Source organism: Eumetopias jubatus, unplaced genomic scaffold (assembly GCF_037043125.1).
Source record: "Eumetopias jubatus isolate StellerSeaLion01/CBP00866 unplaced genomic scaffold, mEumJub1_p1.0 scaffold_2, whole genome shotgun sequence".
NCBI classification, from domain to species: domain Eukaryota; kingdom Metazoa; phylum Chordata; class Mammalia; order Carnivora; family Otariidae; genus Eumetopias; species Eumetopias jubatus.
The window spans coordinates 197,745,928-197,771,638 of record NW_028274808.1 but is presented as its reverse complement, the minus strand read 5'-3'; the positions used below and the strand labels follow the sequence as shown (position 1 = coordinate 197,771,638).

Genomic DNA, 25,711 nt, shown 5'->3' with positions numbered 1-25,711 from the left:
CTAACGCTCGAGGCCAGGGGCTTTTGGTCTCTTCCTCCCCGAGGTGCCCAGCCCAGGGCCTGGACTTGGGATCACCAGCACCATGTTCATTTCCACACCCCCACCCCCAGCACCCAGCACAGAGTCGGGGTGCGCCGGCCGTGTAGGAAAGCACACTGTGTGAAGAAATGGGGGAATGCAGTTGTGAACAGGTGAGTGGCCAGGAATCCCCTGTGGCCTTGATTTTGCTGGCCAGTGAGGACCTAGAGGGCTACGTGGGGCATGGGGAGTGGGGAGGGGCTGCCTGAGACAGGGGCTCACCCGTGTCCATCACCTGCAGGCCGAAGTGAGACAGCATCAGCACCGTGTTCAGGTTCTCAAACTCCTTCTCCAGGACGACCCCGTAGGTCTTCAGGCCCACCAGCTCTACCTCCAGCCTCTGCTGCTGGTTCTGAAAGGGGTACCTAGGGGTTCACGGCCGGCCAGCCCTCGGCAGAAGCACGGCATGCCAGCGTGTGAGTGCGTGAGCGCGTAAATAGACAACAAAGTGAATAAAGAAGTACATAAATATGCATATAAGTGAATAGGAAAGTACATAAGAAAAAGAGTAAGTAAATACGTATATAAGTAAATTAATAGTAAGTAAATAAGCAAGGAAATAAATAAGGAAATAAAGTACAAAACAAGTAAATGAATAAATAGGTAAGTAAATAAGTAAACTCCTAAGTTAACAAATAAGGAAGGTCTTGCGGCTGCTCTTGCAAGACACACCCCCAATCCTCAAACGTCCCAGATCTCCCCCCGCCCCCCTGCTCCCGGAAGCAGGACAGCTAGCCACAGACACAGCCCTCACCCATTAAAATCTTTCTACCCCCCTACCCCGGGCCCATTCTGCCTCACTGTGGCTCATTCTATAGGCTGGGGAAGTACGATTCCCAAGGTCAACGCCCAGCCAGGCCCTGCAGCCAGGGAGGGGGCCCGGATGCGCAGCGGGGCTGGACTTCTGAGCTGGCTGTTTTCAGGCTCCCAGCCACATGGCCCCACAGCAGAAATCAAGCCCCGGCGAGGGAAGACGTGGCCAGCCTCAGGGTGATGTGCGTGCGTGGGGGGAGGGGGGGCTCCCACCCATGGAGAAAGGGTATCTGTATGCCAGGGCCCCGCCAGCAGGGGGCACAGTCGTCTCCCCCTAAAGATGTGGATTGGGATCTCGGTGAACCACCCCGCTCACAAGGTCATGGACAGTAATGGGCAGGCCCCCACCCCCCATGGCACACACCTTCCTGCCGCCCAGGCTGCTGGGTCACGTTGTGGTGGCTTTGGATAGCTAGGTGTTTTCTTTCCTGTTACTTGTGTTTTGTTTTGTTTTTTTTTTTTTTAATATTCACTGTTCTTCAAGATTCTTTAACAAGCTGCAGGAAAGGGGATGAGCTAGACTCAAGGGAACCGGGAATTGCAGTGGAACTTAGGGGAGCATGGAAGTCTGAGGTGAAGAGCTTGCTGGAGGGAGCAGGGGGGGCAGGGACAGCCCCCAGAGGGCGATGCTGTGATGGTGACACCATCAGGCTCCAGGTAGCCCTCCAGGAACTCCACGTGGAGTTGGGCAGTTCATGGCTCACGACCACCCGAAGGGCAGACCCACCGTGACCCCCCCAGCTGACACATGAAAGACCGAGGACCAGGGACATTCCCTCGGCACACAGCTGCTGAGGGCAGAGCCCGGTTGGATCCCCTAGAGCCTGCGGGTGGCACTTGCAGACGTCTCTCCTGAGGGGAGCCGCTGAGGATGAGCAGAGGTGGACAGAATGTTCGGTGTGGGGTCATTTATAATAGAATACCTGGGTGTGACCCAAGTGCCCTGCGACTGGGAAACAGGGACTCAATTAGGGTTCATCTGTCCAATGAAACATTATACGGTCACGAGAGGCAATTCGTAAAAGAACATCGAAGGATACATGCAAACGCTTACCGTGTAATAAAATGGAAACCGTAGGAGTCAAAACTGTGGTTTTTCATCCCAATCTTTTCTGTCAGTCTGTCTGTCTCTCTACCTCCCTCCCTCTCTCCCTCCCTCCTCAGAGAGAGACATACTTATTTAGACATAGAGATCCATGATAACATATAGACAATATAGAAGTATTTATCTACATGAATAGACAGATTTAGCTGCACATAGAAAGCCTAGACACTGTTGCTCTGAAATGCTAAGGATGCTTGTCTAACGATTGGATTTAAATTTTCTTCACACTTCCGAAATTTCCAAATTTTCTTCCATGAATATGTTAATTTTATAATCAGAATAAAATAACACATTTAAAAACTGTGACTTGCGGCATGGTTTCACCTCATTTTCTTCTCTTCGCTTTCATTAAAATAGATGCCACCCATGGATGCCTAAATTTACGCATACTTGTCCACGGAAAGGCATCTGCCGGCTGCCTCCCGGCCCCCCTTCTTGGGGTGTGCGGTCCAGACCACAGATTCCGTAATGGGACACACGCAGGGACACTCATCACAGCCCCAGCTCTAGTCGGGAGGGGCTGGGGACAAACTGGGGGCCACCACTGAGTGGAATAAGCACGCAGCATGAGAAGGCTCGTGGCACAATATCTGGGCATCAAAACCAGAGAGAACACTGCATTTTATAAAGACACAGAACACGTTTGCTCATGCCTGGATGGTGCGGAGGCCAGTGACGCTGGGGTTTGTGATGCGGTGTTTCAAGCAGACCGTGTGGTCTTCATCCCTGCCTTGTGGACACCTCAGGGCCCTGAGCTGAGCAGGGGGCCACGGAGCCAGGACGTGGGTGCTTTCCTCCCCGGGCGCCTCACCTGGAACTCTACCAGCTGCCTCTGCAGGGCCTCCTGTTCCACTCGGGCTCTTTCTAGAGTCTTCCTCAGCTCTCTGAGCTCAAATTCCTTGACTGGGAGGAAAGGTACAGGAAGGCCATCTTTTTCTGTTCTTTTCCATCAAACACCCTCCCCTTCTCTTCGAACTGTACGCCCCCCGCCAGGCAACAGCTGAGGCCCCCACTATGGGCAGGTCGTCCCCCAAATCCTGAGAGAGTTTTTCTTTCTCTGATAATATGAAGGACATCTCTGTCCGTTAGGGGGAAATGTGCAGACACGGAAAGGAACGAAGAAACGCATAACCCCCTCCTCTTGCCTGCTGCAGATAACCACCACTAACATTTGCGTGGATTTACACACGTGTAATTTCACATACTCGAGACTGTGGGGAAGCTGTGAAGAACACAGGTCGTGGAACCCAATGGCCTGGGGTTAAATTTCAGCTCAGCCATCGGCCAGCTGTCCAACCATGGGCAAGTTACTTAACCTCTCTGTGCTGCGCTTTCCTTATTTTATTTTAATGTTTATCTTTTTAATAATCTCTATACCCAACGTGGGGCTCGAACTCATGACCCCGAGATCAAGAGACACATGCTCTTCCAACTGAGCCAGCCAAGCGCCCCGCACTTTCCTTTTTTTAAAAGGAAAAGATACTATTACCAACCTCGCAGTACTTTTATGGGAATTAAAAGAGGTAAATTTGTCTAAAGTTCTCAGACCTGTGCCTGGCTCAGTGGATGTTTTGGTTATTTCCCATGTGATTATTATTTTTACTTATTGTTATTCTCCTAGATGGCATTTTTTTTGGTTCCACTTAATATCATAACTTCTTATTGGAGGTTATTCTGACTACGATCATAAAACCCTAGGTTAGTGGGTTTTCTGGTTTTATTTCAGGAAAGTGCTGAACTTGACTCCTTACTTTTCAGAAGTTTAAAGATAAACTCTTGCAAGAAACACAAGTCGAATGAAGCAAAACGCTTCTCTGGAATCAGGCCTCCTAGCACAAGTGGATGGGGCCACTCAGCTTCCTCCTCTGAGTCTCCTTTGTGCAAATTCTGACCTTCTTCTTTCTCCAGAGGTTCCAGATGCTTTAAGTACTCAGTGGAATCTTTTTCGAATTTCCCTAAAAAGCAAAGAAATCCCACGGGGAAGGTCAGTCCCCTGAGCAAAAATGAGCGGCATCTCTGGGCCTGACCCTGTGTCCAGATGCAAGCAAGGCAGTCCCTGCTCCGTGTCCCCGGGGAAAAAGATAAATAAGCAGAATGCTCCGGGCCTGGGGCCAGATGGGTGGCAGCAAGGGGGTCCTCCCGGGGGAGGAGCTCTTGGCTGGGCTCTAACTCATGGTACCACACAATTTGCCCATTGAAAGTGCTGAATTCAGTGGTTTGTAGTATATTCAGAGTTGTGCAATCATCACCACGGTCAAGTTTGGAACATATTCATCACCCCAAAAAGAAACCTGGTGCCTTTAGCCACCTCTCATACCACCCCACCTGCTCCACGCAAAGCAGACATCAAGTGTTAAAAAGCTGTGCCTGCCTATGGGGACAGAAGACGCCTCAGTGCTTGCCCAGGAGTGGGGGGGGGGGGGCAGGGGATGGCGGCTGCTAATGGGCCTGAGGCTTCTTTTGGGGACGATGAAAACGTGCTAACCTTAATTAAAGTCATGGTTGAATGTATCTGAATATTCTAAGAACTGCTCTCAGCGGGTGAACTTGAGGGTATGTGAACTCTGTCTTCACAAGGACAGAGTTCTGGGGCCTCGCCCTCCTTGAGCGGAAGCAGAGACTGGGGTCAGGACAGCTCAAGTTTTTTTAGGGCAAGGACAGCAAGGCCAGGTGATCCTGGGGCTCACTCTGCCTCGGGCGGGGGCGGGGAGCAGGGCAACAAAGCCAGGTGAGGCCTGGGCCCCCAGGGGAAGTGGGGCTGTCCCCCCTCCCCCCGACAGGACCAACCCTCAGAGGCTCAAAGACGGCGCTGTCCCAGCAAAATCGCAGCCTTCCGAGCAGAAACGGAAAAGCCAGAGCCCGGCCATTAAGGTAAAATCTGTAGGCGGTTTAGAGGGAAGACGAGTGAAGTTTGCCCATGTCCGTTTCCTCTTCAATAACTGCAGAGGCCCTCAGAGAGTCACACCGATCGCAGCCGCATGCAGTGACAACTTCATGGTCCCCCAGCACACGATTTTATAGATTCTGAAATGAGCCTTAACCCACTTCAGCGGGTATTTTACACAGTGCAACTCCAGGCATCCGAGCGTACAGGTTACGCTCAATTGCAGGTAATGAGATGCATTTTCATCTTCGTTGCCATTACTCACCTTAAACAAGACATTACTGAAAACGGTTTATTTGCTTTTAAACCCCAGCCTTACCGTGAGCCTGCGGTACCTCTGTGCACACCTTCATCACTGTTTGCTATCCACTCGGGGCCAGATGGGAGCCTTGACCCACACCCGCCTTCCCGCTGGGAGCGCAGACCAGTGCATGTGCACATGAATGTGCACGCGGGGTGGTGGTGACAATAACAGGATGATCATCGTACAGCTAAGCGTATGTGTGGAGCCTCAGGAGCCCCAAGGAAGCCCCCCACCCAAGTGCGGGATCAGGGAAGCCGTTGGAGGAGGTGGCATCTCGGCCGTGCCAGGCTCGCACAAGGCACTGATGTTGGTCCTCAGAAGAGCCCTGAGGGGTGGGCAATCTCATCCTTCCTTCACAGGTGAGGCAGTGGAAGCACAGAGAGGTTAAGTAACTGGCCCCAGGCCACACAGCAAGCATGGTGCCGAGGAGGGGCTTAGGTCCGATCTAGTTTTAACAACATGAAGGAATGGCGGAAAAAAGAAACTGATGTCACCTCTTACTACAGCACTTGACGTAGCTGCTCTCATTCTTGGGGGATCTTTGCCAGCCCCAGAGCACACCTGCGATGCTATGTGGTGTAATCATCACGGGGCCTCCCTGTGCCACATGTGGGACTCATTTCACTTGAATGCAAGACATCTTAACAAGACACTGTTATATTAATCCGCACACTTCGGATTCCTTGGGGCAGAGCTCTGTGTTATTCTGTCTGTGTCCCTAGCATGTGGCTCAGTGCCTGGGAAGGAGTAAGTGCTCAAGGGTTATATGTTGGACATATTCATTCATGCATGCACGCATTCACTCCACAAACATGTATGCAGAGCCTGCTAGGCGTGCTGGGCGTGGTTCTAGGCCCAGGAGGTACTGCAGTGAATGAAAGGGAAATATCCTCAAACACAAGAGGCTTAAATCCTGGAGAGAGATGGCAAACAACACAGAGGGCAAAGAGGCTGCTAGAAAATGGAAGGATGGAGAGAAAGAAGGCAGCGGAGGACGGGAGGGGTGGGAGGTGCACAGCGGTGCACACAGCAAGCAGGGGTCGTCTTCCAGAGGGTGACACCTGAGCAAGACCTGGGTGAAGGAGCGAAGGGAGGGAGCGAGCCCGCGGTGACTTGGACCCAGAGGCTGCAGGCAGGGAGAATGTGAAATCCAGGCCCTGAGGTTAGTGAAGAGGCAAATCACACAGCAAAGGAAACCATCAATAAAGCAAAAGACAAGCTACCGAGTGGGAGAAGATATTTGCCAGTGACCTATCCAGTAAGGGGTTAATACCTAAAATATGTAAAGACCTTATACAGCTCAACACCAGAAAAACAAAAAACCCAATTAAAAAATGGGCAGAGGACCTGAACAGACATTTTTCCAAAGAAGACCTACAGATGGCCAACTGACACATGAAAAGATGCTCAGAATCACTCAGCATCAGGGAAATGCAAATCCAAACTACAAGGAGCTACCACCTCACACCTGTCAGAATGACTAAAGTCAGCAACACAAGAAACAACAGGTGTTGGCGAGGATGTGGAGAAAAAGAGACCCTCGTGAGCTGTGGGTGTGAACACCAACTGGTGCAGCCACTCTGGAAAACAGCATGGAGGTGCCTCAAAAAATTAAAAATAGAACTACCCTATGATACAGTAATTCCACTACTGGGTGTTTATCCCAAGGAAAATGAAAACACTCCTTCAAAAGGACATAGGCACCCCTATGTTTATCACAGCATTATTTACAATAGCCGAGACACGGAAGCTGCCTGAGCCCTTCCACAGAAGAGTGCACAAGGAAGGTGTGGTACATACATATTTGTGGCATTTATAACAACACTAGAGGGTAGCATGCTGAGCGAAATGAGTCAGAGAAAGACAGATACTATATGATTACCTCATATGTGGAATCTAAAAAAAAAAAGACCCAATGAATAAACAAACAAAAAGCAGAATGAGACCTATAAATACAGAGAACACACTGATGGTTGCCGGGGGGGGGGGGGGGGCGTGGGGGGTGAGGGGAGCCGGCGAAGGGGAGGCGGAGCTACGGGCTTCCAGGTATGGAATGAGGAAGACACTGGGAATAAAAGGCACAGTCCAGGGTGCAGAGTCAATGACACTGTACCAGCTTTGTGCGGTGACAGGTGGTAGCCACACCCTGAGCAGAACACAACGTTGAAACTAGTTAAATCACTAGGTTGCACGCCAGAAACTAATGTCACATCGTGTGTCAACTGCACTCAAAAAAAAAAAAATCAATAAAACAAATGAAGAGGCTACTCCGTAGGCTTTTCTCTGAAGACCCACCCCCTCCCGCGTGCACACCTAATATTAAGAGCATTTGATTAGATCCGGTCTTAACATTCAAACAGAAGAGCAGGGTGGGCGGGTTACCTGTGAGGTTCTGCAGGTGCTGCTTTCCCAGCAGGTGCTCCTTCTTGTTATGCAAGGAGCTGAAGAACTGTCTGCAAGTCCTACAGTACAGGTCGTTGCCTTCATCCCCCTGTGGACAGAAAGGTTTCGGAGGCGGGCGGAAGCGCATGGCGTTCCCACCACCTCTGAACATACACTTGGCTCAGAGGGGCTTCCGCACGTCTCTCGGGCTGGGCTGCGTCCCGCTCATCCTGCTCATCCCTTCTCCCCCGGAGAAACCCCTCGCCGGCTTGAGGCCTCTCCAAGCACAGCTGGGAATTTCAAATCACCCCAAGACCTCTGTCATTTCCCACAAGTGGGAAATGCGAGGAATGGGGCCAAGAGGGAACAGCAGGGAGTTCTGGTAACTGGGATTGTTTGAGAAAGCGCACAACCAACTCTGGGTTCTGCTTACTTGCAAAGAGTTTACTTTGAAATCCTAAACCAGAATGAGCTTTATGATTAAATAACAAAAATGTGTCCTTTTATCAAAATATCTATGCACAAGCCCATAGATGCTTGCATGTATCCATGGGCTATTTCTGGAAGATGCCCTAGAAGCTGGGTATAGTGAATGCCTTGGGATGCAGAGGCGGGCTGGCGCCTGTGAGCAGGACCCACCTCTTCCCAGAAGCCTGTGTGTGCTGTTTGCATTTGTTTTTACCATGCACAAATATTATTATTATTCTTTTTTTTATTTTTTCATTTTGGGGGGGCAGAGGGGGAGAGAGAGAGAGAGTCCTAAGCAGACTTCCTGCTGAGGGTGGAGCCGGACATGGGGCTCAATCTCATGACCCTGAGATCACAACCTGAGCTGAAACCAAGAGTCGGGTGCTCAACAGGCTGCACCACCCAGGTGCCCCACACATATATTATTTTTAAATGAAAAACCTAATTAATTAAGAAACATATATAACTATATGCCTTTGCTTATGTTTATTAGTTTGGGGATGTAAAAATTCCCTAAGCTTTTGGAAGAGATGCTTCCTGACAAAGACTTCATATGTTTTCCTGACCCGGGGCCAGCCAGGAGCTGACGAGACTCAGGACATTCCGCAGCTCACTGATTCTTAGGACTTCTGTCCCTTATCAGAGAGGAGCTCCTTCAGCCCGGATATGTGTCCTCGACCTGCAAGAGGTCGAGTGATTTCTTGCATACCCTCTGTGAGACTTAGCTCTACCTCCTGCTGAAGTGGAAGGACCCTGCTAGGAGAGGGCAGTGAGGAAGGAGAGCCCTGGGAGCTCCAGAGAGGGAGAGATGGGGGAGGGCTGCTGGAGAGCCCCGAGTCAGGAGGGAACTTGACGGGAGAGGGGTCTGCGGTGTAGCACATCCGAGAAAGGGCCTGCCCCCGCCGGGGGCTGGTGCTGAGACACCAGAGTAAATGTCCAAACTCAGCTCACATGCACCTCAACACAAAGTTCTGCACTCTCACGTTTGCTTATAGAAATATATCCTTATCATACAGTCCATCATGACAATGCAGGATGACCCTGGGAACAATTATGGGAGGGACCCCACCCTCATTCAGATGATCCCTACCACCAATCCTCTTGCAACCTGAAGCCAAGATTCAGAAGGGCTGTTAAGCGAAAACAAATTGCAAGGTGCCCAAGAAAATGTGTCGAAGAAAAAACTAGCCAGGAACCACTTATCCTGTAATCTGTCATGCTGTATATCTAGTCACACGGCCCTCAGTAGAAGCGTGAGGCCTTCATCTACTAGAATCAATTCATGTTTTCAAATTCCAATTCAACCAAAGGTCACTGAGCACTCCGTTTACAGCCGCGCTCTGAGCTGCGTGTCGTGAGGACAGCAGGGGCTTGTCTGGGGTCACAGGGTGGGTGAGGAAGAAAGGGGAGGCTCTGGATCAGCAGCTGACAGCCCTCCAGGGTAGGTGGGCACGTGGAAGGCAGAGGAGACTGGACAGGGAGGTGGACGCCAGGTCATGGACAGCCTGACATGTAGGCAGTGGGGCGGGCTCAGGCTCTGGGGAGGGGTGCCTGGGTCGGTGGGAGAGCACCCGGCTGCACAGGGCAGAGGAGGCGCGAGGGGCTTCTGTCTCCACAGCCCCGCCTGGGCCCCAGGGGGCTGACCTTTCAGGCAGACGACAGATTTAGGAAGTCCTTGGCACTGTAAGTCCTCAAATCATTTTATCGTCATGATAGAAGGTGGTGTACTTAAAACAACTTTTAAAGTTATTATGAATGCATGCTTAAAGTAATAAAAGAAAAAAAGGAGGTGTAAAGTAAAAGTGTGCCCCATCCCATTTTACTCCCCCTGGGTGAGAGTTTCTTGTGTGGCCTTCCAGAAAATTTCACTGTAAGCACATCTGGCAGCCCCTTAAAATTCATTTCCAGTGATTCCTTGTTTGTTAGCGAAATAGATATTTCTTTGTCAGTTAAAGCTCAAAGGGAAAACACCTACCAATCACATTGCAGCTCATACTGTCCAGCGACTCCAGGCACGGCCGCCCCGTCCTGGTGCCCACTGTCTGCTCTGGGCAGCCTGAGCGGCCCCCCGTGCCCTAAACGCCCTACGTGGCCTCCCTTCCCTGGGTCTCTGCCCATCCTGTCTCCTCTGCCTAGAGCTCAGCTTCACGTCCATCTGCGCCCAGCATGACCAGCATGCCTTCTGGGAATTTCCCACGTATTCTTAGGACTCCTCATTAGGGGGAGTCAGAATCGCCTGCCGTGTGAGTAACACCCCCAGACAGCACCAGCCTGTCTCCATCATAGCCGATTCCTGGAAGGATCTCCTGCAGCTTCTGTCATCAGTCACCACACCTGGTGACATAAAGAAGCAGAACTCATTCTCCCACAGTTCTGGAAACCAGAAGTCCAAAATCAGCCTGGCAGGGCCAGAATGAAGATGTTGGCAGGGCCATGCTTCCTCTGGAGGCTCTAGGGGAGAACCTGTTTCTGGCCCCTTCCAGCCTCTTCCGGTGGCTAACGACATTCCTCGGCACGTGGCCACATCACCGTAACCTCGGCTGCTGTGGTCACGCAGCCTTTCCTTTTGTCTCCCTCCTGTGAGGCCACCTGTGGCTATCTGATGCCCTTATTTCAATTTCATCACATCCCCAAAGACCCACCCCATTCCCCGTAAGGTAACATTCATGGGTCACAGGTACTGGGACCTAGGTTATCTTTGGGGATGAACATTTTTCAGTCTCTCCTGCCCAATGAGGTGATATTTCAAAACCACTACCCGCCCTCCACCCCTGAAAACAAATACTTACATCAAGTGCTGAGAATGGAAGGCCAACCCTCTCCAATCTGTTTCCTGGTGTGCCTGGTCCTGCTGGAAGACAGGTGGCATCAGTTAGAAAGCATCTGAGGGAGGGGTGGTCACCTTGAGGGTCGGAAGTGCTTCCCGAGGCTAAGAAGTGACCCCAGGCTCCTGTTGGAAGACGAGTGCTTGGCTTCAGCGGCTCAGGTCCCACTGAGGTCTGAGCGCCCCTGAAACCCACGAGGCTACCCCTGACTTCCATGTATATGGAACGATGAGCCAGAAACCAGGAAAAAATGAAAAGAGTGCATTCTTCTGATTAGCATGGCAGATTCTAGGTGATGTTAAAAAAATTGTTTATCGTCATTAATAGATTTTTATATGGTAAGCTTTAAACAATTACCATGTTTTCCATCAGGCAGTAACACAACTTGTTTGTCTAAAAACCACACTCTGTTGGAACCGCCTTTCTTTGTAGCACACCAGCTTTCTGTGTGAGGACAGTCTCCCAACAACCACAACGGTTAGCAGGCCGAGGGGCTCCCGCGAGACTGAAGGATTAAGTAAGACGGGGTGTTTCCCGCTAAGTCTGACAAGCAGCGTCTTTAGGGAGGAAAACACCAGCAGGAAAGACAGCTGCTCTCAGTGGACCCTTGGCCAAGGGTCTCGGGGCACAGTTTTCTTAGCTCTGACGTTCATAGTGAGGACCGGAGGCCCCACTACGCTCAGGGGTTGTCTGCTAATAGTTACATGCCAGATCAGTGGTTTTCAGATTGATGGTTTTTTAATCAGCAGGTGCTTGATTAAAAGTAAATGTGAGGTGGAAACCCAGTACGTACAATGAGTCAGAGTGGAGAGGCCTGTGGACCAACTTGGTCTTCTGCTTGTTTTTATAAATAAAGCTTTATTGGCACACAATATACACCGTCTGTAACTGCTTTCCTGCTTTAACCAGAGTTGAGAGGTTGTGACAGAGACCACGTGGCCCACAAAAGGTAAACTATTTACGGTCTAACCCTTTATAGCAGTTTGCTAATCCCCGCTCTGGATGAAGCTGGGGTGGGGTGCCTTTGCTGCAGAGCAAAAAGAGGGGGGTACCCAGTGTGAAAACTTTCTGAACTCTTGCCACTCTGAGCAAGTAAATGTATGTTGTTACCTGTAGTGTTCTGTGTAGTTACCTTATTGCTTAGTCTGCAGAGAATAATGACTTCGATGTCTGATTTACTTTCACTTATTAAACATGTTCACCATGGGATGATGTCTATAAAATCAGATACTGTTATATTAGATTAGGCCAGGCACCAAGCTCCCTACAATTTAACTCCTCTGCTCTGCACCAAGCCCTGCCCAGAGGGACTGATTACAGCCCAATTTTCATAGGAGGACACTGAGGCACAGACTGCTTTAGTGGTTCATGCTAAGTCACACAACCAGCACGTGGCAGAGCTGGGATTTGAACCCAGGCACTTGGACTCCCGAGCCCACACCCTGACCACTGAGGCGAGAGCTCAGGTGGGAGTGAGAAGTGGCAGCGTGGGGGCCCGATGGGCTCTGCGTGGAAGTCCTGGGGATGGTGGTCAGCCCCAAGCACGGAGAGCGCAGGGCACAACACTCCCCGTGAACGGTGGTAGACCCCGAACCACTGATGAGGAGCCCACCTCCCTGGACCCGAGCTCCCGGACCCCTGCTGGTGAGGACTCCCAACACTGCCCCGTGGGCATGCGCCCCTAGGAGGGGGGATGACTTCCCAATGAGGAGGAAGAGACGATGAATGGGAGGTGCCCTCCCTGGTGAAGGCATGGGGAGTAGACACTCAATAAAGGCAGCCTTCTTCTCTTCCTTCGGCTGGGACCCCCAGAGCTGGACCCCAAGACAAAGATTTGGTGTGAGTGGTGTTTTGGGTGGTGATGCCAGGAAGCATTGGTGGGGGTGGAGGCCAGTGAGTGGAGCACAGGAAGAAAGCCAGGACAGGGTGTCTTGCTGGGCAGGGCCCACCACAATCCATCTATTGGATAAAGGGTTCATATCCAAAGGGTAAGAGGATGCGGCTTTTAAATTGGAGGTGACTGGTGCGAACACTGGGTGGGGTTAGGGCCAGCCCCAAGGGCTTTCTAAACATGCCTCCTGCTGAAAAAAATCCCAGAGTGGCAGGGAGAGCTAGCCCCAGCCCCCGTGGCCGGGCCCCACTCACCCAACAATGTGCGCGCCCCGTGCGCTGCTTGCCTCTGCAGGAAGGCCCGGCACGCCTGGGAGCTCTGGTAAGCCTGCAGCTCACGGATGTAGCGTTGCTTGTCCTCATCCGCCTCATACACATACCTCTGGAAGAAGGAGCACAGTGGTGATTCTCAGACTCTCCTGATCTGGGAGGTGGGGGGGGGGCAGTCTTCTTGTCCAATTTGCCTTGGGTTCTCTAGGAAGGTCCCAAGAAGCTACTACCCAGCTTCTGCTTGCATACCCATGGGATGGGGACCTCACTACCTACCAGCAAGTTCATTCCTTGTTTAAATGATGCTGACCCTACAGAAGATTTTCTTCCAATCAACAGGAATCTGCCCCTCCCCCATCCCGAGGCTTTCACCATTCTGTCACGTGTGATCTGGTGATTGCCGAGGAAGGTAGCACTATCAGGTCCCTCTCAAGGGACATGCCACTTCTATTCAATCATCACTCGTACAAAATCAGTGCTTTACCCTGTGTAGCATGCTGGGCTGGGTACTGGTGATAAAGAGACAAATCAGAGCCAGCCCCAAGCTACCCCCTCGGCTACTGTTTTCCCTCCATCAGAAACACCCATCTCGGGACGCCTGGGTGGCTCAGTCGTTAAGCGTCTGCCTTCGGCTCAGGTCATGGTCCCAGGGTCCTGGGATCGAGTCCTGCATCGGGCTCCCTGCTCAGCAGGAAGCCTGCTTCTCCCTCTCCCACTCTCCCTGCTTCTGTTCCCTCTCTGGCTGTCTCTCTCTGTCAAATAAATAAATAAAATCTAAAAAAAAAAAAAAAGAAAAAGAAATACCCATCTCGCCTTTCCTCCTCTGGGTAAATCCTACTTATCCTACAAGATCCATCATAGAACATTGATTTACCTCCTCCAGAATCTTTTTCTGGTGCCCTCAGGCTGGGCTGTGCCCTCAGACCTCCTGGAGCATGCCAGGCCCTGGTACAGACCTTTGTCCCAGGCAATCCTCACCCTAGATTGTATGCGTCCCCATCAGGGGTCCTGACGCCCTTGACTCTGAGCCCCTGAGGGTGGGGACTTTGACTCATCTCCAGCCACACCAGGCTGGTGTAACCCAGGGACAACAGGGGGACAGCATGGGTGGTGTGGGGGGTGGGGAAAGTTTGTCCTAAGAACACTTGTCGGGTGATGAATATCCACAGTGGTTATTTATTTTAGGCACTTGGTAATTTGAAAGAAATAATCATGTTATTAAGTTAAAACTATTTTAAAGCATTGGTATGCTGGTCCTCCTAAAGTGTGGAGCAGGCCATCAGATGGCCTCTTTCCTCAGGCTTCTGGACCCTCTTTCCACCTGTCAGGGGGCACACAGTCTCCGCCCCATTCTTACAGGGACCTGAGTCCCATCAAGGGGACAGCTGATGATGGTGTAAGGCAGGGTTTTTAAAACTAGGCTTTGGAGGAGCTCCAAGCATGGCAGCTGGGGCAGGGAGAAGTTGGAGGATTTCTGAGATCATGAAAATAGCTCAGAGATACCCTAAAACCTTGGCTCAGAGACTCTGCCTCTGGATGTCCCACCAGAGATGTGCTAGGCTTTGCCAGCACCCTGCTTATTTGCATAGCAAATTGTAATTGTGTCTCAGCCGCTCAGACTAGAATGTTAGGGGGTTAAGTCACTGTAACAGGTGGGGACCTGCCCTAACCATCCTCACCCAAGTGTAACTACAGTAGTTTTGCTTTGATTGGTTTGACATGTTAACATGCGTGTGATGGGGACACTTCCTCCCCTCTTCTGATGTTTCCATTGGCTTAAACCTCCTGGCCTCTCCTATACCGGCAGAAGGAGTGGCTTCTCTGAGTCATAAGCCAGGGCCAGAATCAGAGATGCTCAGTGGAGTCCCGCCTTCTCTCCCCTCCTCTGAGACCCGCTGTCTAGCTCTTGGCCATAGTCAGGGGCCTGCCTTGTCCAGGACGGCCAGGGGTTGTCCAGTGCCTGGCCACTGGATCTATTTCCCAAGTGGTTGTAAAGCTGGGTTGTAAGACGAGGGTTGATATTGACACCCCCCACCCCAAATAAAGACTTCTCTCTAATCATTAATTTGAACGATGGGTTTTCTGTGGCCAACACAAGTTGAAAGTGCAGAGGTTTAAAGACGTTCATCTCAGGGTCATTGCATCTGACCCAAAGAAATGACACTCTGAAGGCAAGAGGCTGCTCTGGGAAAAGTATGGGCTTTGGGGTCAGACCTACTTAGGGGGGTTTGGGAAGGCTTCTCGTAGGAGGTGACGTTGGAGCAGGCATGGCTTGACCAGCGTGGCTGACAAGTATAGAAGAGGGGTGGCAGAAGTTGACAGGAGACACATTTGCCATGCTAAAGGGGCTTTGGCTGTACCCCAAAGTTGGTGTTTCCTCCCCTGCGACCCCAAGAACATACTGCCAGGGGAGATTACAGGTGCTCTGTGGAAAGGGGGTTCCATGTAGAATTAGTTTGAGAACTGTCTCACCCTAGAGCTGAGACTCAGAGACTTTCATGCCCCCAAAGTGCTTTCCTCCATCTCTCCCTCCATGCCTCCCTCCACGAGAGCATGGGCCTCAACTGAAATATTTTTTAAGTAAACAGAATCTTATTAAATGCTCCCAAAACCTTCTGCAGAGGGAAAAACCTATTTCACAGGACTTACTACAGAATTTCCCAAACTTATTTGACAACTTACCTATGTTTCATGGATTAGTCATTCTGCTTAACCCAGTTTGCTAAATGGTGGGTGCCAAAAGCAAGGGAGAACTGGCAATTGCTTTTAAGGGGTGGGGTGAGAGGCATCTCATACCTGCTTTCCAGAAGGTTCCCTGTGGCTCCTGTGTGAATAGATGAGCTGGGGGGGAACAGCCCCAGATGGAGGCTGTTGGCAGCGGGGGCCACTTTCTCCTCATTCTATACAGAAAAGTACTTACTTGCTTTTTCTCTTGAGACAGCTGAGCCCACTGAGCCGCCAACATCTTCGTGATTTCCGTAAATGGCAGATCTGGGTGCCTGGCCCTCAGCTGACTCCTCTGCTCGTTTAAGAAGATCATGTACCTGTGCCGGGAATGGAACAAACAGCAGCTCTGAGCTACCGACTGCAGGGGGCGGGGAGGGGCAGCGGGCCCAGGGGCGCGATTTCCACTTCCTGTTTTTTTTTTTTTTAATAAAAATAAGTAATCATTGGTTTGCCCATAGTTCCAATCTAACCAGTGAATGGAGGTTAATTCAAGAGGGGGAAATACTCAAATGGCCGATTTATCCAGAGACTCATGAAAGACAAAGGAGCCAGAAGAGGCTCCCCAAGGCAGAGGCATGAGGCATGCCAAGAGGGGGCGGCAAGTATGAGCCTCAGTTTCCCCCTCTGTGGAATGGACGTACATAATGCCACCTGTCCACAGGGTTATAGGAGATGCAGAAGGCCTTCACCCTGAGAAACATGGGGATAAAGGGAAAAGAGCGGAAGCTTCCAGAACAGCAGGGTGACCTGCAGAGCAGTGGGGAGTGACTGTCATGGGATCTGTTTTCTGTGGCCCAAGATGCCAGGGGACAAGGGACAAGGTTTCAGGGCACTGAGAGGAGCGTCTTGAGCCTTGATGGAGGTTAACTAGCTCACCCCAGAGCACCCCAGACCCGCTTGGCCCCAAAGCCACCCCCCTCTGGTCTGTGACCCTCATGCAGCTCTTCTGTCCTCCTCCTTTGAGCATCAGAACCTTATTACAGCTTAAAGAACTAACAACCTGCACCCCTCCCTATGGTGTGTGGCCCCCCGTTGGAAAACAGATCAAGGCTGAGATGGGGTCATGACCAGGCCCTGCACACATGGCCACTGTATTAGCACACCGTCGGGTAGTCTGCCCCATCTTACCCTGTCATAGGAGCACGGGGAACAGAAATATCCCTCGGGGGTTTCCTTTTCTTGCCTTTGGGCCAGCCCCCTTTCCTCTTCTGAAAGAGAAATAGCAGAGAAAAAAACCTCAAGACTCTCAGTCATGATTTACCATAGTCCCATCACAGTTTACATCAACAATAGCAGGACACTAAAGTGTCCTCTCTGTCCCCATGGTCTCTCACATCCTAGCAACTCTGCAGAGTAGAGATGATCCCCTGAACACGAGGAGACTGAGGCATGGAGATTCGATCACTGCCCCAGTCCCCAGCAGGTGCGGGAGTCGGGACATTCCTTCTCATCCAAGCTGCAGAATGCTCATTGGCATGATCAACAAAACAACCCAAGGTTTAGGTAACTAGTTTCTCAGGGGGAGGGGGCCATACCTCGGCACTGGGGCGGGGGATGGGCAAGAGGCAGAAGGTTAACACCTGAGCTTGACTGGAACCTAGCCCGGTTCACATCTCAGTTCTGCCACTTACCTGCTGTGTGGCCTTGGGCAAATTAGGAACATCCCCACGCCTCAATTTCCCCACTCGTAAAATGGAGATCATGATAGTCCTTTACCTGTGGGCTGTGGTAAGGACTAAATGTGCTAATATTCACATAGTTCTTAAAACAGGGCCAGGCACCCAGGAAGTACTCACTCAGTGCAGGCCGCTATGATTGAATTCTCTCCCACTGAAGCCAGTCTTGGGAGAAAGACCAAGCTGCAGACTTACTCTTCCATTCATTGTGTGTTAGGTCCATCGACACTGCCTAGTCCTAACCCTTGCTATCATCAGGGCTGTGTGCCTGCTCGGAGTCTAGATGACTGAATAGGGCACAGGCCTTGCCCTCAAGCAGCTCACAACCCAGTGGTGGAGGCTGACATGGATAGAAATAATTGCAGCAATTCATTACAAGGGGTAGAGGTTACAGAATGACAGCCTGGATGTCCTTGCACTCAGGGCTCAGATTCCAAGTTTTCTAAACCAAACATATGCATGTGCCCAGAATAGTAGAAAGAACTCAGAATGGGTCCTTGTAAACCTCTGTTTCAGCTGTTCAAGCTTTTCTCTTCAAAGCTTCCCCCCAGACATGCCCATTTCAGTCTTCCCAGGGCCAGGGGATACAAAGCTGGCCTGTAGCTCAGCAGGCTGCCTGGGCAGATGTGCTGGGGACTGAAGGACAGAGGTCAGGACAGTGGTTGGCATCAGGGGGCTTAAGGAGCAGGAGGGCAGAGCTCAGGCCAGGAAGAGGCAAAGAGCCAGGGTAGCAAACATGTGTGGTAATGAGATAGTGCCACAGAGTACCTAGCAAGGTGCCAGGCATGCAGTAGGTGCACAATAATGACACTCTCCCTCGCTCCCTTCCAATGCACAGACTATGCTGATCCCTGGTGGCTGAAAGTGAAGGACAATTATTTCAGGACCCTGGACAGCTCCCAGGGCCTGAGGTCGGTGCTAATTTTCCTCTGAGGAACACACCCCCCGCAACAGTGGAGTTCACCAAGGGCTCCCCAACACCCGCGGTCCCGAATGTGAGTCTCACATCCCCCCCCGCGAAAGCAAATATTATCCTCATCCCATGCTGCGGGAAGACACTCAGAAGTGTGGTGTGATTGGCCACTGAGTAGCCGTGCCAAGCCGAGAGCCGGGAGCACGCCATGGCTTCTATTAGAGCTGTACCTCCTGAGAGAGACCCCACAGCTACCTGGGGTCAAGTGGGACGTGGGCCAGCTCACCTCTGCCCTGCCTCCCAGCCAGAGCTGCCCCCTTCTGTCTCCCTGCTCAGCTCCTCTGCTGTAGCACAGAGGGGAAGTTGTTTCCAATTAGAGGAAACATTTCCATGTATTTTATTGTACTTCTCTATCTCCTCGTATTATAAATCAAAAATCAAAATAAATGTGCTTGTTTATCATTTTACTGCTGTCCTTGGCCCTTTGTTTCAGCTTCTTTATTACAAGAAAATCTTTCCTGAGTATTTTCTTAGTTTGCCCACAAACTATAGTCATGGAGACAGGGGCGCTTAGGATAAGCCACTCTGAAGCCCTTTGTTCTTCCACCATTTCTCACACAGGATTTGCACTTAATTGACTCTGCCCTAAATAGATCTGGCCATCAGCACAGGGTGTTACTGCGTGGAGAACATTCCCATCCACTTGAGGACACGCATTAAAAAGGAAAGGCAGTGCAGAACATGGTGAGCAAGACAAGAGTGAAGAAAACAGTGTGGTTGGCAGTGGACAAGAAAGCCCACTTGCAGCAGAACAGAGGGTCGATTTTGCCATTTTGATTGGCAAAATCCAAGGCGGGGGGGAAATCCCTTCCAAGAGGATTCTTGACCAGCACAGACTTTTCATATTCAAATTGCAACAGACGGTGAGTTTTGGATATTTGGTTCAATAGACAGAATTTTCTTTTACAGAGAAAAGCTCGTTTGGGAGTCAGCAGGGTGGAACAGAAGGTACTAGGGGCTGGAGTAACAGACACGCCTCCCCCCTTCCCCAGCTCTGATACACCATGGTTTGAGAGCTGCGCTTACCCCTGCAGCTCCTACTACAACAGAGAAGGCAGCACTGGGGCCATGAACGAGCATTTGTAAAGGGCTAGCCCAGGACCGGGCACCTAGCGGGGTCTCTGCACATGTGTCTTCTCCTTGCCAGGGAGAGAAGACCTCAAGGACATGCTCATGAACAGAATTCTACAAGGAGACTGAGCAAGCATCAAAGAGAAAAATAGTTTAGTTTATGCAACTTTTCAGGTCCTTCTTTTGGGAACCAGGCCAAAGTTCGGATGATGCTTACTTACAAGCATGCTTAGGAAAAGACTCTTGGCCTCTGTGGATTTTATAGTCAATCCCCAGCAAAGTTTGGGTCCTGGCTAGTTGCACGAGGGAAGTAGGGGCTTAGTTAAAGGGCATGCAGACAATCCCTCCCTACCCCACTGCTGCATCTGAACAGTGAGGACATTTATTTTACAAGATGGTACCTGCATCACACGGTTCTAGATACCATGAGAAAGGTTAAACTGTTAAAACCTGGGTCCCTGCCTTTAGATATCACAGTCCTCTTAAATCAGAATTCTAGTACATTTATTTCTGGAATAAACCAACACTACAAAAGAAGTGCTTTCTTATTTTTTTTTTTTTAATGGAGGGCAATTAGACACCAGTGGCACCCCCTAGCCTAATCTCTCGTCTCAGGCTTAACCAGCTTTGCAGACTAGATGCCTCAGGGAGAATTGATGATTCTGTGTGGCAATGGAGGGTGGTGGTCAGAGCATGGAGTCAGGAGTAAGACGGTCCAGATGCGAGTCCCAACGTCTCCACAGACTGGCTGTGGAACCTCAAGCACATTACCTAACCTCAGTGCATGGAGATGCCAGGTCTTCCCTCACTGGCTTGTAAGGGTTATATAGGCTAGGACAGGTGCCAGGGCCCGGGAAGCCCGTGGGGTGACTGTTACTGTGATTGAGGTCAGCCCTCTTGTTCTAATCCTGCTCCACTGCCTTCTGCACCTCTTGCCTCCAGAAAGTCCTTAGACCTCCACCCAGAAAGTGGGGCCGGCTTGTTGTGACGGTCACATGAGGGAGATATACACAAGAAAGTGCCACCATGATTGGGATTTAGCTTTGGCTTAAGGGGAGCCAAACCTGAGTTAAGCTCCTCACACATCTCTCTGTGGCTGTGGCAGACACAGCCAGTCATCTCCCCAGTATCCATTCTACCCTTCTTTATTAGGAATTGGACCCTGATTTTTAGCTGGGCACACGGCCACCTGGAGTAAATATGTTTCTCAGCCTCCCTTGCAGCCAGGTGGGGCCGTGTGACTAAGTTCTGGCCAATAAGGACAAACTAAAGTATGGTATGCAACTTCTAGAACACCTTCATAAAAGGAAGGCATCTTTTTCACCTCTTTCTCTCTCATGCTGGCTGGATGCAGACATGAGGGCTGGTGCTCAAGCAGCCGCCCTGGACTATGAAGCAGCATGCTGAGGATAGTAGAGCAATGAGATGGGCAGAGTCTGGGCCCCTGTTGGTTGTGATACCTCCATAGAGCTCCAAACCACTTACCTTTATATGTCATTTACACGAGAAAGAAACAACTTTCGATGTTGTCTAAATCACTATGACTTGGGGGAGTTTTCTGTTATGTGAACCTGAGCCTCATCCTAATGCATATAGAGGGTTATTTTATTTTTGTGTTTCTAAGCAGACCTGGTCGTCTCTCACTTGAACTATTACAATAACAAGGGAAAGAGAAAAAAACAATCATTGTGTACCTATTATGGAACAGACCTTTTGGTAGGTGACAGTTATTTAGACTTCAGAATGGAGTGGGCTATCTCTATGTGAGAACTGCTTGCCTCACCCCAGAATGTTCACCAGTGACCCAAAGTTTCCTGGAGCGGCTGGGCTCAGGAGCCAGACTCTCTGAGCTTAAATCCTGCCCTGCCATTTACTGTGTGACCCTGGGCAAGTTTCTTGATTTCTCTGTGCCTTAATTTATCCTCATTGAAAAGCGGGGGTAAAAATACCAACCTTGCAGGGTTGAGAGGGTTCAGAGACAAGGCACAGTAGTTCCTGGCCCAGAGCTCAGAACACAGGAAACATTAAACATGCAGCTGGCAACAATGCTGGCCCAGCACATGAGCCCTCCATGCCTGGCCTGGGTCTTGCACTTGCCTTTGGCTCCTCTGTGTCCTGCTCCTTTGGGTCACGCTGGTTGGCCAGCACAATGTGCTGCATGGGCAGAGATGTGGGGTCCCGGCAGTGGGTGCGGATCACGGAGCATCCTGGGGGCAGGCCACCCGTCTCATCTGGAGGTGGGAGAAGGGGGTCTGCAGGTGCTGAAACAGGAAGAAATGGCCCCATGAGGTCCGAGGTACTGAAATCACTGCCACCCCCTGGGTCTGTCTGGCACAGTCACTCTGTAATGTGACACGTGCACTTTCAGATGCTCACAAGTGACAGCGAACTCCGGAAACCGGAGGTGGCGGTCACTTTTCTGGGGCACAAATAGTAGCTACACAGAGGAGGTGGTGCATAGAAACAAGGCAGGCTCCAGAGAGCTGGCATAGCCTTTTAAACCATTTTAAGCATTGAAAAATGGTTAAATGTAAAAAAAAAAAATCCGTTTATAAAACCAAATATCCAAAATCCACCATCTGTTGCAATTTAATCTTTTTAACCATTTAACCATTGTTAAAAGTGTGGGCTCTAGACCCAGACCGGCTGGGCTCAGACCCCAGCTCCCAAGGGGATGAGCTTCACGTCATTAGCCACACGCTTCAACCACAGGGACTACAGTCCCCGCTGCACATGTTGGGGCGGAATTCATGCCCTATTACACCACAGGTATCGACCGGATGCCTGCCGTAGGCTGGGCATGCACATTATCAGTGCACACAATAGACAGAAATCCAGTTCTCCCGGAGCTGACATTCTAGGGGGTGGGGATTAGACTAAAACTTGTAAAGTACAGCACAGGGCACTTAGGAGGCTCTTATTCTGGTGGCATTTTAAATCGGTGCGTTAGCAGAAATCTATCCCTCGGGAATGTCGACTGTGGCCAAGTTATGCCCTGATCCCATTTTACAGATGGGAGGGAAGTAAGAATGGGACGGGGCATCGCTCGGGTCTAGTAGGGGCATGCGCGGACGCCCTATGCACACGTGTGGGCCAGTGTGTGGATGGGGAAACCGAGGTACAGGGAAGCAGAGTGACTGTCCAGAAAAACCCAGGGAGGAAAGGCCAAGTGGAATCTTGAACCCACGTCTCCTGGCTGCCAGCCCAGTGTCCTGTCCTCCCCCACCTGTGTCCCAGCTGTGGCTCCCCATGCTGAGGAGAAGGTTATAGCTCTCAAGGTATGTCCCCAAGTGCGACCCCCTTAGTATCCTGTCTTAATTAACACGATGGAGGAAATGGCCCCTGCCGAACTGTTCCAGGCACCAACTCGTCCGAGAGTGAGGAAAGGCAGGAAGGAACCACTGACTTCCTCTCAGCTTCCAAGGAAGAGGAAATGTGGCAAATAGTGATGACCAAACCCAGAGTTCCAGAACTTTCCTGGCCTGTCCCCATTTCTGTAGCCACATGGCCAAGGTCTTGTAATCATTCACTGTTCTATTTGTTTTGTTTTGATTTAGACAGTATTTTTGAGTCATAACTCATGGGTATGGCTTAGAATTCAAAGGGGTATCAATGGGGTAATGGTAAAAGCTAGAGCTAGCTCGCCCCTTCCTCATCCTGCAGCACCCAACTCCCTCCCTGTTAGGGCGCACTCTTAGGGGGCATGTCACATGCCCTTCCGGAGCTAGTCTGTGCATTTACACACACTTCGTCCCCCTGCACAGTGGCCAACTAGTTGCACTGAACTTAATTTGCTTTTTTTGTTGACTATGCTTTGGAGCTCCTTCTGCTGGCCATTTAGAGCCACCACATTTTTTGGGAAGGCTGCATCGTATTCTCAGTGTGGATGGGCCACTGTGCATTTAGCAGCCCCTGGTAACAGATGCAGGTTATCCCTGGTCTTTGCACACATGGCATCACCTGCATGTGGTGGGGGCTCTCTAGGAACTGGGTTGCAGGGTCAAAGGGCATGTGTGGTCCAGAAAGACCAGATAGACCCTGGCTGGCATATTCCCTTCCATGGGGCTGGACCCATCTCACACCTGCCGACAGTGTAAGACTCACCTTCCTCCCGGGGATCCCTGCCTCTGGGCCCAGAGATGACAGTCCCACCACCCCCCTCTCTGCTCACATCCCTCTAGGGCCCCCTTGACTTCGGCATGAAGTCCAGGGCCCCTGGCCTGGCATTTGAGGCTCCAGGGGCCTGGGCCTTCATGCTCCTCCAGCCCCACATTCACCCAACTGATATAAAGGACACTGAAAGGTAGAGTCAACACGGAGGATCAATAGACCCTTTATGTGTATTATGCTGTTTAATCTTCAGCATGGCTCATCATCATGGGGACATCCACGGCGGAGAAGGAAGTTCAGGGAGGTCAGTTGACCTTCCTGACTGTCCACAGCAGGGTAAGGGCAGATGGGACCTTCCATTTTGGACTGCCTATCCTTTCCACCTCCCTAGCCACCTTGCCAACAAACAGAAATCCTATCCCATTCAGTACCACCTGACTTCAGACACCCTCACCCTGCTGGGCCCAGCCCCAAATGTCCCCTGCCTTGGCCCCTTTCCAAAGGCCCAGCACAGCGGCAACAGAGAGGAGCCCATTTGGGAGTCAGCCGTAGGATGATTTATTCATTCCCGGGATAGACATATTACCAGGGTTGGACAGAGTGCCAGGCCCCAGGCAGAGGCTGCAGAAACAGCAGTGGACCACAACACAGACTACACAGAGCTCTTGGTTAACACTGGTCTTAGTTCCCTGGAGGACAAAAGCCACGGTGATTGTTCTCTCTTTGATTATGAGTAAATGGAAGCTCAGGAATGCTCTATGATGGTCTAACGATCTCCAATCCAGAGACAGGCTGTACCTACCCTGGAGCCCTGGCTCCCACTGGCTGCAGTGTGCAGTGGTCACACCTATAAGTAAGCTAGAATGTCCAGCTCTGCCACCTACCAGCCATGTCATCGCTCAGTGCCTCAGTTTTCCCACCTGTAAGATGGGAAGGGGCCAGTGAAGATTGAGGCTGTTGTTACAGGGCCTGGCACCCAGGAAGCAGGCAATAGCCAAGAGCCAATAGCTCTTATTCTAAGTCAAAGTTGGCTTTGGAACATGAGAATACCTTCTGGGCGTTCCACTTTAGGCTCGAATGCCACTTGCCCTCCAGGGCCAGAAACACATTAGCCGGGAGCAAATTAAGCCATTTTCACTTAATTGTCCTATGAGGTTAGGAAACGGGATTTTCTGCAAAGGGGAAGGCTCTGGACAAAACCCGAACCTTTCCAGCATCAATTTCAACATCTGCGCGCTTGGCAAGAAGCTCTGGCACCCACAGAACTGGGTTCCAATCGTGTTATGCCCTCAAGACCCACGGGGCCGAGATCAGGTTACTGAACGCCTTGCGTTTCTCACTGTGGAGATGTGACAATGCCTGCCCCCAGGTCGCTGGGGGCATTACATGGGACAGGTGAGCACAGGTTCGCTGAGCCAGAGCTGGAGCCCGGCCAAGGGCCCCACGACGCAACTGCTCTCAACACCAGGGTCATCCGCTGATTGCGCGCGCCCGTGTGCCCCAAGCAGCGCCCGGGACCCTGTGTGGCGGCCTGGAAAGCAGGCCAGCTCCGGAGCCCGGGCCTCACCCGCTTCGGCACTGGCCGCCGCGGACAGCACCGCAGCCGGGCGGCGGGAAGTCCGGGCGGTCACCTGTGCCCCGGGACGCGCGGGGAGAGGACCGGGAGGGGCGCAGGCCGGGTCACGTTACAGGGCCTGGGCCCGCCAGGCGTGGGCGCCCGAGCCGCGGGGCTGGCTGCACCGGAGCGCGCCCACCCCGTCCCGGGGACGACCTCCGCACTCCCGGGCAGCGGGGCGCGCGCGACGGGGAGGGGCGCAAGTTCAGCCACTGACCCGCAGCCTGGCCGCTGTCCCGCTGCATGTCGCCCGCCCGCCCGGGCCGCCGCCCCGCGCCCGAGGCTCCGGTTCAGAGCCCCCGGTGCGCCCGCCCGGCGCCCCTCCGCTCCGCCCCGCCGCTGCGGGTCCCCGGGGCGCGGGCTCTGTCCGCTGGGAACCGCGTCGCGCTGCCAGGGGCCTGGGCTGGTGCGCGGGGCCAGAGTCCCAGCCGCGCAGGGTGCCCGGAGCTCCGGGCTTTCCGGGCAGCCGGGGACTGGGCGGGGCCAGGAGGGGCGGGGCGGGGGCGGGGCGGAGGGCCGG

At 51.8% G+C, this 25,711-nt stretch overlaps 1 protein-coding gene across 1 annotated transcript; it reads right to left on the bottom strand.

The window, feature by feature from the left end:
- Positions 1-25,436, bottom strand: LOC114198411 (uncharacterized). Its single transcript, XM_088021355.1, has 11 exons — positions 25,409-25,436; positions 21,564-21,718; positions 16,875-16,954; positions 15,940-16,063; positions 13,005-13,131; positions 10,824-10,882; positions 7,567-7,675; positions 3,748-3,951; positions 2,808-2,899; positions 301-430; positions 1-155 (listed from the first exon to the last, which is right to left on the bottom strand). The coding sequence occupies exons 1-11, from the start codon at positions 25,434-25,436 to the stop codon at positions 1-3; spliced, it is 1,263 nt and encodes a 420-aa protein (XP_087877481.1).
- Positions 25,437-25,711: the final 275 nt, after the last annotated feature.

Excerpts from the sequence above, each read along its gene's own strand:
- LOC114198411 (XM_088021355.1), bottom strand. The coding sequence starts at position 25,436 with ATGCAGCGGGACAGCGGCCAGGCTGCGG. Across the intron at positions 13,132-15,939 it reads TGTCTCAAGAGAAAAAGCAA|AGGTATGTGTATGAGGCGGA; the intron begins GTAAGTACTTTT and ends TCCTTCTTCCAG. Across the intron at positions 431-2,807 it reads GGCAGCTGGTAGAGTTCCAG|AACCAGCAGCAGAGGCTGGA; the intron begins GTGAGGCGCCCG and ends TACCCCTTTCAG.